The following is a 13,396-nucleotide window of genomic DNA, read 5'->3' on the forward strand; positions in this document are numbered from 1 at the left end:
TTTGGGACAAAGACCCATCATTTATTTATTTGCCTCTGTACTCCATAATTTGAGATTTGTAATAGAAAAAAAAAACACTAAACACTTGTGGTTAAAGTGCACATTGTTAGATTTTAATAAAGGCCATTTTTATACATTTTGGTTTCACCATGTAGAGATTACAGCTGTGTTTATACGTAGACACATGAGCCAAAACATTATAACCACTGACAGGTGAAGTGAATAACATTGATTATCTTGTTACAATGGCACCTGTCAAGGGGTGGGATATATTAGGCAGCAAGTGAACAGTCAGTTCTTGAAGTTGATGTGTTGGCTGCAGGAGAAATGGGCAGGAGTAAAGACCTGAGCGAATTTGACAAGGGCCAAATTGTTATGGCCAGACGACTGGGTCAGAGCATCTCTGAAACGGCTTGTGGGATGTTCCCGGTTCAGCAGTGGTTAGTTCCTACCGACAGTGATCCGAGGAGGGACAAATCACAAACCGGCGACAGGGTGTTGGGCGCCCAAGGCTCATCAATGCGCATGGGCAACGATCTGATCCGAACCGACAGAAGGTCTACAGTGGCACAAGTCACAGAAAATGTTAATGATAGTCACGGGAAGAATGTGCCACAATACACAGTGCATCGCACCCTGCTGCGTATGAGGCTGCACACGGAGGACCAACAGCAGATTAGGCAGGTGGTCATAATGTTTTGGCTCATCAGGTCATAATGTTTTGGTTCATCAGTGTAGTCCCCCAATTTCAGGGCACCATAATGTTTGGGACACAGCAATGTCATGTAAATGAAAGTAGTCATGTTTCGTATTTTGTTGCAAATCCTTTGTATGCAATGACTGCTTGAAGTCTGTGATTCATGGACATCACCAGTTGCTGGGTGTCTTCTCTGGCGATGCTCTGCCAGGCCTGTATTGCAGCCATCTTTAGCTTTATGCTTGTTTTGGGGCTAGTCCCCTTCAGTTTTCTCTTCAGCATATAAAAGGCATGCTCAATTGGGTTCAGATCGGGTGATTGACTTGGCCACTCAAGAATTGACCATTTTTTAGCTTTGAAAAACTCCTTTGTTCCTTTAGCAGTAAGTTTGGAATCATTGTCTTGCTGTAGAATGAACAGCCGGCCAATACGTTTTGAGGCATTTGTTTGAACTTGAGCAGATAGGATGTGTCTACTATACACTTCAGAATTTGTCATGCTACTACCATCAACAGTTATATCATCAATGAAGATAAATGAGCCAGTACCTTCAGCAGTCATACATGCCCAGGGCATAATACCCCCACCGCCGTGTTTCACAAATGAGGTGGTATGCTTTGGATCTTGGGCAGTTCCTTCTCTCCTCCATATTTTGCTCTTGCCATCACTCTGATACAAGTTAATCTTCATCGCATCTGTCCACAAGACCTTTTTCTAAAACTGTGGTTGCTCTTTTAAGTACTTCTTGGCAAACTGTAACCTAGCCATCCTAGTTTTGTGGCTAACCAGTGGTTTGCATCTTGCAGTGTAGCCTCTGTACTTCTGTTCATGAAGTCTTCTGCGGACAATGGTCATTGACATATCCACACCTGACTCCTGAAGAGTGTTTTTGATCTGTCGGACAGGTGTTTGGGGATTTTTCTTTATTATAGAGATAATTCTTCTGTCGTCAGCTGTGGAGGTCTTCCTTGGCCTGCCAGTTGCTTTGTGATTAGTCAGCTCACCAGTGCTCTCTTTCTTCTTAATGATGTTCCAAACAGTTGATTTTGGTATGCCTGAGGTTTGGCTAATGTCTCTAACAGTTTTATTCTTGTTTCTCAGTCTCTTAATGGCTTCTTTGATTTTCATTGGCGCAACTTTGGTCCTCAAGTTGATTAACAGCAATAAAAGTTTCCAAAGGTGATGGAAAGACTGGAGGAAAGACTAGGTGCCGAGAGCTCTCTTATACATGCATTAAGGAGACAATTAAACACACCTGAGCAATGACAAACACCTGTGAAGCCATGTCCCAAACATTATGGTGCCCTGAAATGAGGGGACTATGCATAAAGACAGCTGTGATTTATACATGGTGAAACCAAAATGTATAAAAATGGCCTTTATTAAAATCTGATAATGTGCACTTTAATCACATGCGACTTTTTCTATTACAAATCTCAAATTGTGGAATGCAGAGGCAAATAAATAAATAATGGAGGTCTCTGTAGTTTCCATGCCACCATCAAGAGGTCTGGATAAATAAGTGGTGAAGAAAAGTTTCTATTGCTGTGGAGAAAAGGCCAGAATGTGGGAATAGAAAGTTACTCTGGTAAAGAGATTGCCTTGTACACTGGGATGAATAATCTCCTCCCGTGCTATAATTATTCAGTGATCAAAAATCTTATTAGATCATGCCAGTACTTTTTCTTTACATTAAAATTTAGCTAGTTTATCTATTCAAGATGGGAAATCTAATGAAGATAGATTTATTAAAAGTTTTCAAACCTACCCTCTGGGAAAAAAAATACAACCAGGTTAAAACCAAATGCAATCAATCTGATTAATCCACTAGCTTTTGATTTGTAATTTGTGGTACTTACAAGAATGGCTTGGAATAAATGCATACAGCACCCATTTGTATTACAGTTGAACAATGATTTTCCGGCACCCTCTGTTCAAGAACCTTTCTGGATTAACCGTTTTTCTGGACCAACAGAGGTCATGTGATAATGAAACAACTATACACCCCTGGGACTCTCGTGGCCACCCCTCCCATGTCTCTAAAGCACCATGGAGTGCCAGAAACTTTAACACAAATATAAAATGTAAATTGAAGGTGAATGGAATGGCCTGCCGACCCATCCCTAGCTCCCAAATCATTTAGAGCCCCAGCTTCCAACCCCACTCCCGACTCGGAAGGTGCACTAGTGAGTCCTCCTTCACCCATCAAAAGGACACAAAGTGTTGGAATAATTCTGTGGGTTGGGATCTCTGGAGAACGCGGGTAGATGACACTGGGACTGATTCAGTCGGCTGAGTTAGTCTAGCATTTCACTTTAGAACTAGGTGCCGATGCCGCTGGTCTGCACCAACAAACCCTTCATCGGTTCACACGGCTGATGTTGCTGCTCACATTGTAGCCCTTGGCAACAGCACTTTCTCCGGATTGCTGACCCGCCCTCCCTCCCTGTCGACCCCTCCCCCCCCAACCTCCCTTCCTTCTCCCCCGGAGTCAGTGACATGCTCCATCTTGAAAGTAACAGCAGGCAAGACGGGTGGGAGCCCCAAGGTGACCAAGCGCATTCTGTTGGTGGGAGCACACTGAACAAAGTTCTGTCACCAATGAGAGCCGCAACAACAAGTCGTGTGAACCGGTGAAGAAGGGTTCGCTGGTGCAGACCAGCTGCATCGGCGCCTAGTTTTAAAGTGATATTGACACAAAATGCTGGAGTAACTCAGCCGACTGAATCGGTCTGACGAAGGGTCCTAATGTCACCTATGAGTGTTCTCTGCAGATTCTGGCCTGCTGAATTACTCCAGCACCTTGTGTCCTTCCAGTGGATGAAGAGCTCATTGGTGCACTTTGCAAGTTGGGTGTGGGGTCGAAAAGCAGGGCTCTAAACAGCCAGGGAGATGGTGCGAGCCGGGGATGGGTCGGCAGGTCTGTCCACAATATCCGATACCTGTTATAAGGGGGTTGTTAATACAAGGGTTATTGTATTGTCTTGGCAAAACAATTAGGAGAGAACATTAAGATCACAGTTGATTCTTTCACGACAGACGGACACAACCGGAAAGGGCGCTCGCTACTCGCAATGCTATCTGTAAACGCTCCAAGGAATTTCAACTTAGCTATCGTAATGTAGTGCGGATTATAGGGGTGGGCAGACCATCAGTTGCTGGGAAATAAAGTGTTCAACCTGTACTTTAAAAGTAAAATACCAAATGTAATTATATTGGTAAAAGAGGCTCTAACTGATCAATCTGGACCCCAATACCTGCCTGCGCACTAAAATGAGTCACATCTGATCTGACCAACTCATTTTAAGGAGCATACTAGAAAAAAAATCTTGTGGCTTTTTTGAATACCATTGTACAATCTTAAAAATCAAAGGCATACCCCTTTATTTAGAGTTAAGAGTGTTTTATTGTCATATGTCCCAGATAGAACCATGAAATTCTTACTTGCTGCAACACAACAGAATATGTAAACATGGTACACTGTAAACAATATGATAAACGGGAAAAAAAAAAGAGACGCACGCACACGCACACACAGATGAGCCAAAACATTTTGACCGCTGACAGGTGATGTGAGTAATGTTGATTATCTTGTTACAATGGCACCTGTCAAGGGGTGGGATATATTAGGCAGTAAGTGAACAGTCAGTTCTTGAAGTTGAAGTGTTAGATGCAGGAGAAACGGGCAGGAGTAAAAACCTGAGCAACTTTGACAAGGGCCAAATTGTTATGGCCAGACAACTGAGTCAGATCATCTCTGAAATGGCAAGGCTTGTGGGGTGCTCCCGGTCAGCAGTGGTGAGTACTTACCGACAGTGGTCCGAGGAGGGACAAACCACAAACCGGAAACAGGGTGTTGGGCGCCTAAGGCTCATCGAGGGCAACGACGACTATCCCGTCTGGTTCGAACGGATAGAAGGTCTACTGTGGCACAAGTCACAGAAAATTTTAATGGTGGTCACGGGAGGAATGTGTCACAATACACACCAGTGCATCGCACCCTGCTGCGTATGGGGCTGCATAGCTGCAGACCAGTCTCGGTGCCCATGATGACCCCGTCCACCGTCGAAAGCGCCTGCATTGGGCACGCGAGTGTCAGAACTGGACCTTGGAGCAGTGGAAGGTCGCCTGGTCCGATGAATCCCGTTTTCCTTTAGATCACGTGGATGGCCGTGAACGTGGGCACCATTTACCTGGGGAAGTGATGGCACCAGGATGCACTGTGGGAAGACGACAAGCCGGAGGAAGTGTGATGCTCTGGGCAATGTTCTGCTGGGAAACCCTGGGTCCGGCCATTCATGTGGATGTCAATTTGACACGTGTCACCTACCTAAACATCGTTGCAGACCAGGTACACCCCTTCATGGCAATGGTATTCTCTGATGGCAGTGGCCTCTTTCAGCAGGATAATGCACCCAGGGCACACATTTTCGGGAATGGTTTGAGGAACATGAAGTGTTCACGGTGTTGCCCTGGCCTCCAAATTCTCCCGATCTCAATTCGATGGAGCATCTGTGGGGTGTGCTGGATCAACAAGTCCGATCCACGGCGGCCCCACCTTGCAAATTAAAGGATCTGCTGCTAATGTTTTGGTACCAGATACCACAGGACATCTTCTTTCACCTTCAGGGGTCTTGTAGAGTCCATGCCTCGGTGGGTCAGCGCTGTTTTGGCAGCACACGGAGGACCAACAGCATATTAGGCAGGTGGTCATAATGTTTTGGTATATATATATATATATATATACACACACACACTCAAAAAACAAACAATAGTGTAATGATAATAATAGTCTATTGTAGTTCAGAACTTTTGAGGTTGTAGTGTTTAATAACCTGATGGCTGTAGGGAAGAGGCTGTTTCTAAATCTGAAGGTTAGTTTTCAGGCTCCTGTATCTTTTTCCCCGATGGGATTTGATAGCCATCAAATTAAACGTTTTAAAGTTCCACATGTAGTAATATTACATGTGTAATAGAAAATGATTGATTTCAATCATTGCATTTTTGTACATTTAATATGGAAGACATTGAAGTATTAAAAAAGTGAGCAAGGTGTCAGAAATATTTGCAAGTCCTAAATTCAACCAGAAGTGTGCTTTAAAAGGAACGTAGGTTTACTAGGTTAATTCCCGGAATGGCGGGACTGTCATATGTTGAAAGACTGGAGCGACTAGGTTTGTATACACTGGAATTTAGAAGGATGAGAGGGGATCTTATCGAAACGTATAAGATTATTAAGGGGTTGGACATGTTAGAGGCAGGAAACATGTTCCCAATGTTGGGGGAGTCCAGAACCAGGGGCCACAGTTTAAGAATAAGGGGTAGGCCATTTAGAACAGAGATGAGGAAAAACTTTTTTAGTCAGAGAGTTGTGAATCTGTGGAATTCTCTGCCTCAGAGGGCAGTGGAGGCCAATTCTCTGAATACATTCAAGAGAGAGCTAGATAGAGCTCTTAAGGATAGCGGAGTCAGGGGGTATGGGGAGAAAGCAGGAACGGGGTACTGATTGAGAATGATCAGCCATGATCACATTGAATGGCGGTGCTGGCTCGAAGGGCCGAATGGCCTACTCCTGCACCTATTGTCTATTGAGTGAAGGAAATACCAGAGAACACAAAGGCAGTTGAATTTAGAGGCGAGAAAAGAAGCCAAGGCAAAGACAAACCTCTGCTTTATGAGCTGCTTAAGTATGCAAGCAGAAGCAAGAATATTTCTGATTAACACAGGTTGGAGGGCGATATAAAAAGCAAGGCATAGGGTGACATGATTAAAGGAAAACATGCAAGTGCGATCAAGTAAAATGTTCACAGTTTAGGTTTTGACTAGAAGGGTTGTAGACATTATTGCTAACCATGTAGGCTTCTGGTGACTCCACTCAAGGGGCAAGTTTCTCCATAAACTCAGATTCATGTTCATCACTTATAAAGTTCAGTTTACCATCAGCCAAAGCAGTTCACAAAAGTACATCATGTCTATAAGTAATCTTGTCCTCATTTTCTTTGTACTTTCTCTCAAATGCCATTCACGATTATCAGATTCACCTCAAATACAAACTCACAAGTTGTGAAATACAGAGGAAGACATACCCAGCAGAACAGGCTGGGCATGTCCTCCTCTTTCAGAGGAATAAACAAATAGGGGTCAGGAAGGAGGTAACCCAGCAGATTTAGCATTTGAGTGGAAGGGAGTTTTGAAAGGGGACAAGATATTGGCGGAGACCAGAGCATTGCAAAGAGAAAAGATCTGCTAGAACGTTGAACGAATATGGAGGGAGAGACAAGGGGTGGCATCACCAGATGTCAGAATTTACAAAGGATGATACTTTGAATGTGGACGTAAGTTAAATGAAAGGCATGGACAAGGGGTACCTTATCCTGATGGGAGGATTGGTAATAATAGTACAGGAAATGGAACAAATGTGGTGACAAACATTAACAAATGCAGTAGAGGGGAATCCACAGTTGACAAAACAGAAACAAACTGTAATTACTAGTGTGGAAGGGGGCACTGGAAAAACAGAGGAAAAAGCAGCATAGAAATTGGTACCCAGAGATGAAATGTTTAAAAGGAAAAGCTCTGTACAAGAGCAGGCAGCAGGTGAGAACAATAATTAATTTTCCGTGTCCTCAATTATTCCCCTGTAACTTCATACATATTTACCTTTCTAAATGTTGAGGCCTGATGGAAGCTCATTAATTTACTTTCTATCTCCTTAGATGCTGCCCAACCCGCTGAGAATATTCTCTATTTTTAGTTTCTGTGCAACTTAAGAGTCAAATAGCATGGAAACAAGCTTCTCATCACAACTCATCCATTGCAACCAAATCTTTCTTATCCATGAATCTGTCCTAGTGCTTTTTTAAATGTGGCAATAATACCCACCTCTACCACATGTGCCACTCGCTGTGTGAAAAGGTTGGTCCTCAGGCTTCTATCTTTCCCCTCATACCGTAAATCCTCTTTCACCAACCTCGGGGAAAACTGTGTGCACCTTATCTTTGCCCTCATGATTTTACACCATGAGATCACCCCTACACTCCAAGGAATAACCTGCCCAACCTTTCCTTATAACTCTGTCCTTTGAGCAACATCCTCAAGTCTTTTCTGCATTCTTGACACCCTATTAGCATCTTTCCTAAAGCATTTTGAGAAATTGAATGCAATACTCCAAATGCAGCCTTTGCAATGTCTTGTACAACTGCAGCATAATGCCCTGTTGAAGTTCAGCATGCAAAAAAAACACCTCACCACCTATCTACATGTGACATCACTTTCAGGGAACTCTGTACATGATTCCCTAGGTCTCTCTGTGCCCAACATTCCCTGAAGCTCTACCATTCACTGTGAAGGTCCTACTCTGTTTTGACTTCCTAAAACGCCAAACCGCACACTTACTTGAATTAAACCCCATTTGCCATTTCTCAACCCTCTTCCCCGGCTGATTAAGATCCCACTGTAATCCCCGATGACCTTCTTCACTGTCTATACCACCTATTTTAGTGTCATCTGTAAACTTATTAACCATGCCTTAGTAATGGATCAAATTAATGTCAGCAAAAATCCTTCATTTCTCATGGTGTCCCACATCAGCATATAATTACTCAAAGCAAACACAAGATTCTGATGGCTTTGAAAGTTTGTCCCTTTGGACATTCAGTCCAATACACACGTGGAAGCTTTCCTGATACTTTACATCCCAATTACATAGGCACGCAAGTGAATTTGCTCAGGAATCTTCACCCCACCACAGGACTACGGTGGACAGTTATACACTCTATGATCAACTCTTCAGTAAAATGCTGAGCACAAAGGATAAAAACGTGTCCAGATTAAATTGTTCTTTGCTGACTTAACAGATTGGACTATTTTGTGAACACATGCTGCTGTAAATCAGAAATACTCAGGAGAAGGAATAGATAGTTTGGGAGAAATGAGCCAAATGTCTATTGATTTTAAAAGATTGTTTCTCACCTAATGTTTTTAAAATACATTAAACGGAAGTCTGGGTGAATCACCAATAAGCCTCCAGTAGAATTATTCAAGTATTGATATTCTTTTCAAACTAGCAAAAACAAGACAACTTACACTTGATTGTTACATTTAAAAAAATAAATGTGTGGATCCTTGCATTGTTATCAAGTTTCTCGGTGACAACCAACCATTACCCACGTAGTACCAACACGATTGAAATTATTTCCTCAATCGAGCTATTTTAAAAGAAACTACATAAGTGACCCAGACGATGAATGTGATTCGACAGATTTAAGTAATTTTGAAGAGGAAGTGGAGCCTTTTTTACCCTAATTTGCAATGTACTTAGTTGTCCTATTGACCTGCTCAGTTTGTCAATGTTTTCGGTGAGACACGAGTACACTGCATTCAGCAAAAAGTGTGATACATTTACTTTTCAACATTAAAATATTTGCCCAGATGTCAGTTTTTTCTAAAATTAAGAAAAAGAAGTGAAACTACATTTAATTGGGCAACCAGATTTTAAATATCCCTTTGTTTCTTCTGCACAGATTGATAATCAGACAGATCATAATGTGACAGAAAATAGTTCTAACAGGGGGTCTTGGGGTCTGAAACGTTAATAAGCCGCTTCACTTTCCACGGATGCAGTCAGACCTGCTGAACGTTTCCAATGTTTCCGTTTTATTCCTGACTTCCAGCACCTGAATTTTTTCGTGATTTCCCCATCATGGACAGCAGAGGATCCCCACAAGGAGATGTTCTGTGGTATCCCATGGGAATCTCCTTCCGCCTATTGTAGTGTATGGAATACTTATCAGCGCCACTGACATGCTCTGAAGTTCAACATCCTCCAAAATGATCCAACACTGCAGACTTAGCAACAACAGTCCGGTTTGCAGAATGTGTCCGATGCCTCGGCTCGCACAACGTGTTCCAAATATAAATATGCTACATTTCATCCGGCCACGATATTGTTTAAATGTGTAAACAAAGAAACACCTGCTTGCCAGTTCCCATCCCAAGTTTTCCACAATCTCTCTATAGTACAGAGCAGAGTCCAGCAAAGGAGGCCACAGCCCCCCTTCCTCAACAAATCCCACCTGATACCCAAAGACCCAGGCCATCCCTGCCCACCGTCTAACCGGGGCATAGATAGCAGGATCACCCCTCCCACAGTTACTCTCTGGGGCACAAGGATCACCTTCTCCCTCTTCCCCACCATACCCAACCAACCCAACCTACCCTCCCCACCCCAGGGCAGGGGCCATGGACCACCCACCCCAGGGCAGGGGCCATGGACCACCGACCCACCCCAGGGCAGGGGCTATGGACCACCCACCCACCCCAGGGCAGAGGCCATGGACCACCCACCCACCCCAGGGCAGGGGCCATGGACCACCGACCCACCTCAGGGCAGGGGCCATGGACCACCCACCCACCCACCCCAGGGCAGGGGCCATGGACCACCGACCCACCCCAGGGCAGGGGCCATGGACCACCCACCTCAGGGCAGGGGCCATGGACCACACACCCACCCACCCCAGGGCAGGGGCCATGGACCACCGACCCACCCCAGGGCAGGGGCTATGGACCACCCACCCACCCCAGGGCAGGGGCTATGGACCACCCACCCACCCCAGGGCAGGGGCTATGGACCATCCACCCCAGGGCAGGGGCCATGGACCACACACCCACCCACCCCAGGGCAGGGGCCATGGACCACCGACCCACCCCAGGGCAGGGGCTATGGACCACCCACCCACCCCAGGGCAGGGGCCATGGACCACCCACCCACCCCAGGGCAGGGGCCATGGACCACCGACCCACCCCAGGGCAGGGGCTATGGACCACCCACCCACCCCAGGGCAGGGGCCATGGACCACCCACCCACCCACCCACCCCAGGGCAGGGGCCATGGACCACCGACCCACCTCAGGGCAGGGGCCATGGACCACCCACCCACCCACCCCAGGGCAGGGGCCATGGATCACCGACCCACCCCAGGGCAGGGGCCATGGACCACCCACCTCAGGGCAGGGGCCATGGACCACACACCCACCCACCCCAGGGCAGGGGCCATGGACCACCGACCCACCCCAGGGCAGGGGCTATGGACCACCCACCCACCCCAGGGCAGGGGCCATGGACCACCCACCCACCCCAGGGCAGGGGCTATGGACCACCGACCCACCCCAGGGCAGGGGCCATGGACCACCGACCCACCCCAGGGCAGGGGCTATGGACCACCCACCCACCCCAGGGCAGGGGCCATGGACCACCGACCCACCCCAGGGCAGGGGCTATGGACCATCCACCCCAGGGCAGGGGCCATGGACCACCCACCCACCCACCCCAGGGCAGGGGCTATGGATCACCCACCCCTCCCCCATCCCCAGACAGACCTTCTCTCCGTTGTCCGCCGCCCACCGACACGGTCTCGCCGCCGCCGGGCCTGATGCCGCCGCCGCCGCCGCCGCCGGTGGAAGTGGCCGCGAACCCGGACCCGGCCTCGCCGCCGGACGAGATCTTCCGCGCCTTCTGCGACTCCCTCCTGCCCGCTTTGGCGGCGCTGGCGGAGGCCCCGACACCAGGAGCTAAGGCCGGGCCGCCGAAAGAAGGCGACGAGATGGCGGCTCCTCCTCCTCCTCCTCTTCCTCCACCACCGCCGGCGGCGGCAGCAGCTCCGGCTCTGCTCCTCCGGCCGCCTCCACCACCGCCGCCGCCGTCTTCCTTCTTCTTGCGCTGCTTCTTCTCCTCGGCCTCCCGCAGGATGTCGAACGGGTCGGACTCATCGTCCAGCAGGTGGTTGAAGCGATTGGTGACGGCGCAGCCGAATGTCTCCTGCATGGCGGTGGCGGTGGCGGCGGCGGCGCAGGCTTGGGGCACTCCTTTCATAGCCGAGCGGCCGGCTCCAACCCAACCTGACCCGCCCCGCCGCTGCCCCGCAGCTGCCCCGCAAGATCCACTGCTATATTCAAGGATCAAACTGCGCCCGGGCAGCCCACGGCCGGCTGTTTGTTGCCAGAGCTCCTCCTCCTCCTCCTCCCTCCACCCTGCGTTGTACGTCCCGTCCCGTCCCGTCCCGCTCGCCAATATGGCGCCTCCCCTCAGGCCGGGTGGGCGGATGGACGGACCGCTGTCAACTCTGGTATCGGCTCAAACCACCACTGTCCCCTTTCCTCACTCTCTCTCTCCATTCCCGACACACTCATTCATTAATTTTATTCCTGTTTTATTAAAATACCTTCACACGAGGCAACACAACGAGTAATCTCCGAAATAGATAATACTAAACCGTGCCAAACTCTGTATGTATAAGAAAATAACTGCAGATGCTGGTACAAATCGATTTATTCACAAAATGCTGGAATAACTCAGCAGGTCAGGCAGCATCTCGGGAGAGAAGGAATGGGTGACGTTTCGGGTCGAGACCCTTCTTCAGACTCATTTTATAGGCCGATTCACGCCGGCAGTTTGAAATAAAAAGTTCTAGTGAGGGTAGTAGGCCATACTGGGGGGGGGGGGGGGGGGTAAAAGTATGTATGTACTGTTTCCATATGAAAAGGCATTCATCATTTTATTTCCAGGCTGTCTGTCCCACTCAGACCTGGCGAATCTGGAATTGATGTCGTATTTTAAACGGATTCCAACCCAACCTAATTCATATGCACTTGTGAAATAGAGTCACATGCCAGCAGGTGTGGATATATTAAAGGTTCAGGTCTTTCAAACGCTTCATGGAGAACTGCACAAAGGGTGAATTTATTGTGGAACAGAGTAATAGATTGATTAGGTACACAGCAGAATTTCATCAAGCCAAATTAGTTAAAGGGCCAAATAGGAGTATTATTAAGGATCACTCAACAATACATTATAGACATTTTTTTACTGGTGACAATTATTATCATGATTTGGAAATTGTCTTCATTTTATTGTTTTTGGTGTTATGATAACCAATATCAAGGGACTCAAATCATGTTATATACTATGAGTGAATATCACAAATGGTTTATGGTCACTTTTGTATGGATCATCTGAAGAGAATATTTTCTGAAATCATAATATTATAATTATGATTATTTGTATTCATATGTGTACAATAGTACATTTCCAATGGTGCCACAGCTGGGAAGTTAGGATCATGTGTGGCATGGATAATAATTTGACCATTATATTTCAATGTTTTACAGTTGCTGCTTTTTTTTCAGATTTACTTGGCTTGTATTCCTCCAGTGCTGAATGGAATGGGCGATCTGATCTATTTAAAATACTAAAATTTAGAGCATGGGTGTGGAGCAACTATGAGGTGGAAAAATCACGAGTGAAGTGCGTGAGCTTTTAGAGCTATCCAACAGTTTAGGGAAAAACAATAAATTATTTTCCACACAAGTTGCAGTAACATTTTGGAATTCTGTCTCCTCTCCTGTAGATCGATAGATTTTGGAAGGATATGGAACCAATTCAGGTAGATTAACCTAAATTTTAGATCAGCCATGATCAAAGTGAATGATGGAACAAGCTGAAGGAGCTGAACATATTCTAGCAGTGATGGTCTTAAATCTGATGTTCCATTCTTACTTTCATAATACTTTGGATTATATTTATTAAGAGAGAAATTTAGCACTATGTTCTGTGAATCATTTATGGATTTAAGTTTCACTCCACAAACTGAAAGATTCCCCTGATCTTGGGATTTATGTCAATGACCTTTAGTTTATACGCTCT

At 46.5% G+C, this 13,396-nt stretch overlaps 1 protein-coding gene across 4 annotated transcripts in view; it reads right to left on the reverse strand.

The window, feature by feature from the left end:
- The window catches only part of LOC144592001 (intracellular hyaluronan-binding protein 4.S-like), a 43,822-nt gene extending 32,093 nt beyond the window's left edge, over nucleotides 1-11,729 (reverse strand). For 2 of the 4 annotated variants that reach the window (XM_078396146.1, XM_078396144.1), the window contains exon 1: nucleotides 11,074-11,729. In XM_078396146.1, coding sequence (XP_078252272.1) covers nucleotides 11,074-11,566 — 493 coding nt within the window. In that variant the 5' untranslated portion in view covers nucleotides 11,567-11,729. The remainder of the gene's footprint in view (nucleotides 1-11,073) is intronic. The other 2 variants (XM_078396147.1, XM_078396145.1) reach the window with 1 other exon arrangement.
- Nucleotides 11,730-13,396: the final 1,667 nt, after the last annotated feature.

Source organism: Rhinoraja longicauda, chromosome 3 (genome assembly GCF_053455715.1).
Source record: "Rhinoraja longicauda isolate Sanriku21f chromosome 3, sRhiLon1.1, whole genome shotgun sequence".
In the NCBI taxonomy this organism is placed as follows: Eukaryota; Metazoa; Chordata; class Chondrichthyes; order Rajiformes; family Arhynchobatidae; genus Rhinoraja; species Rhinoraja longicauda.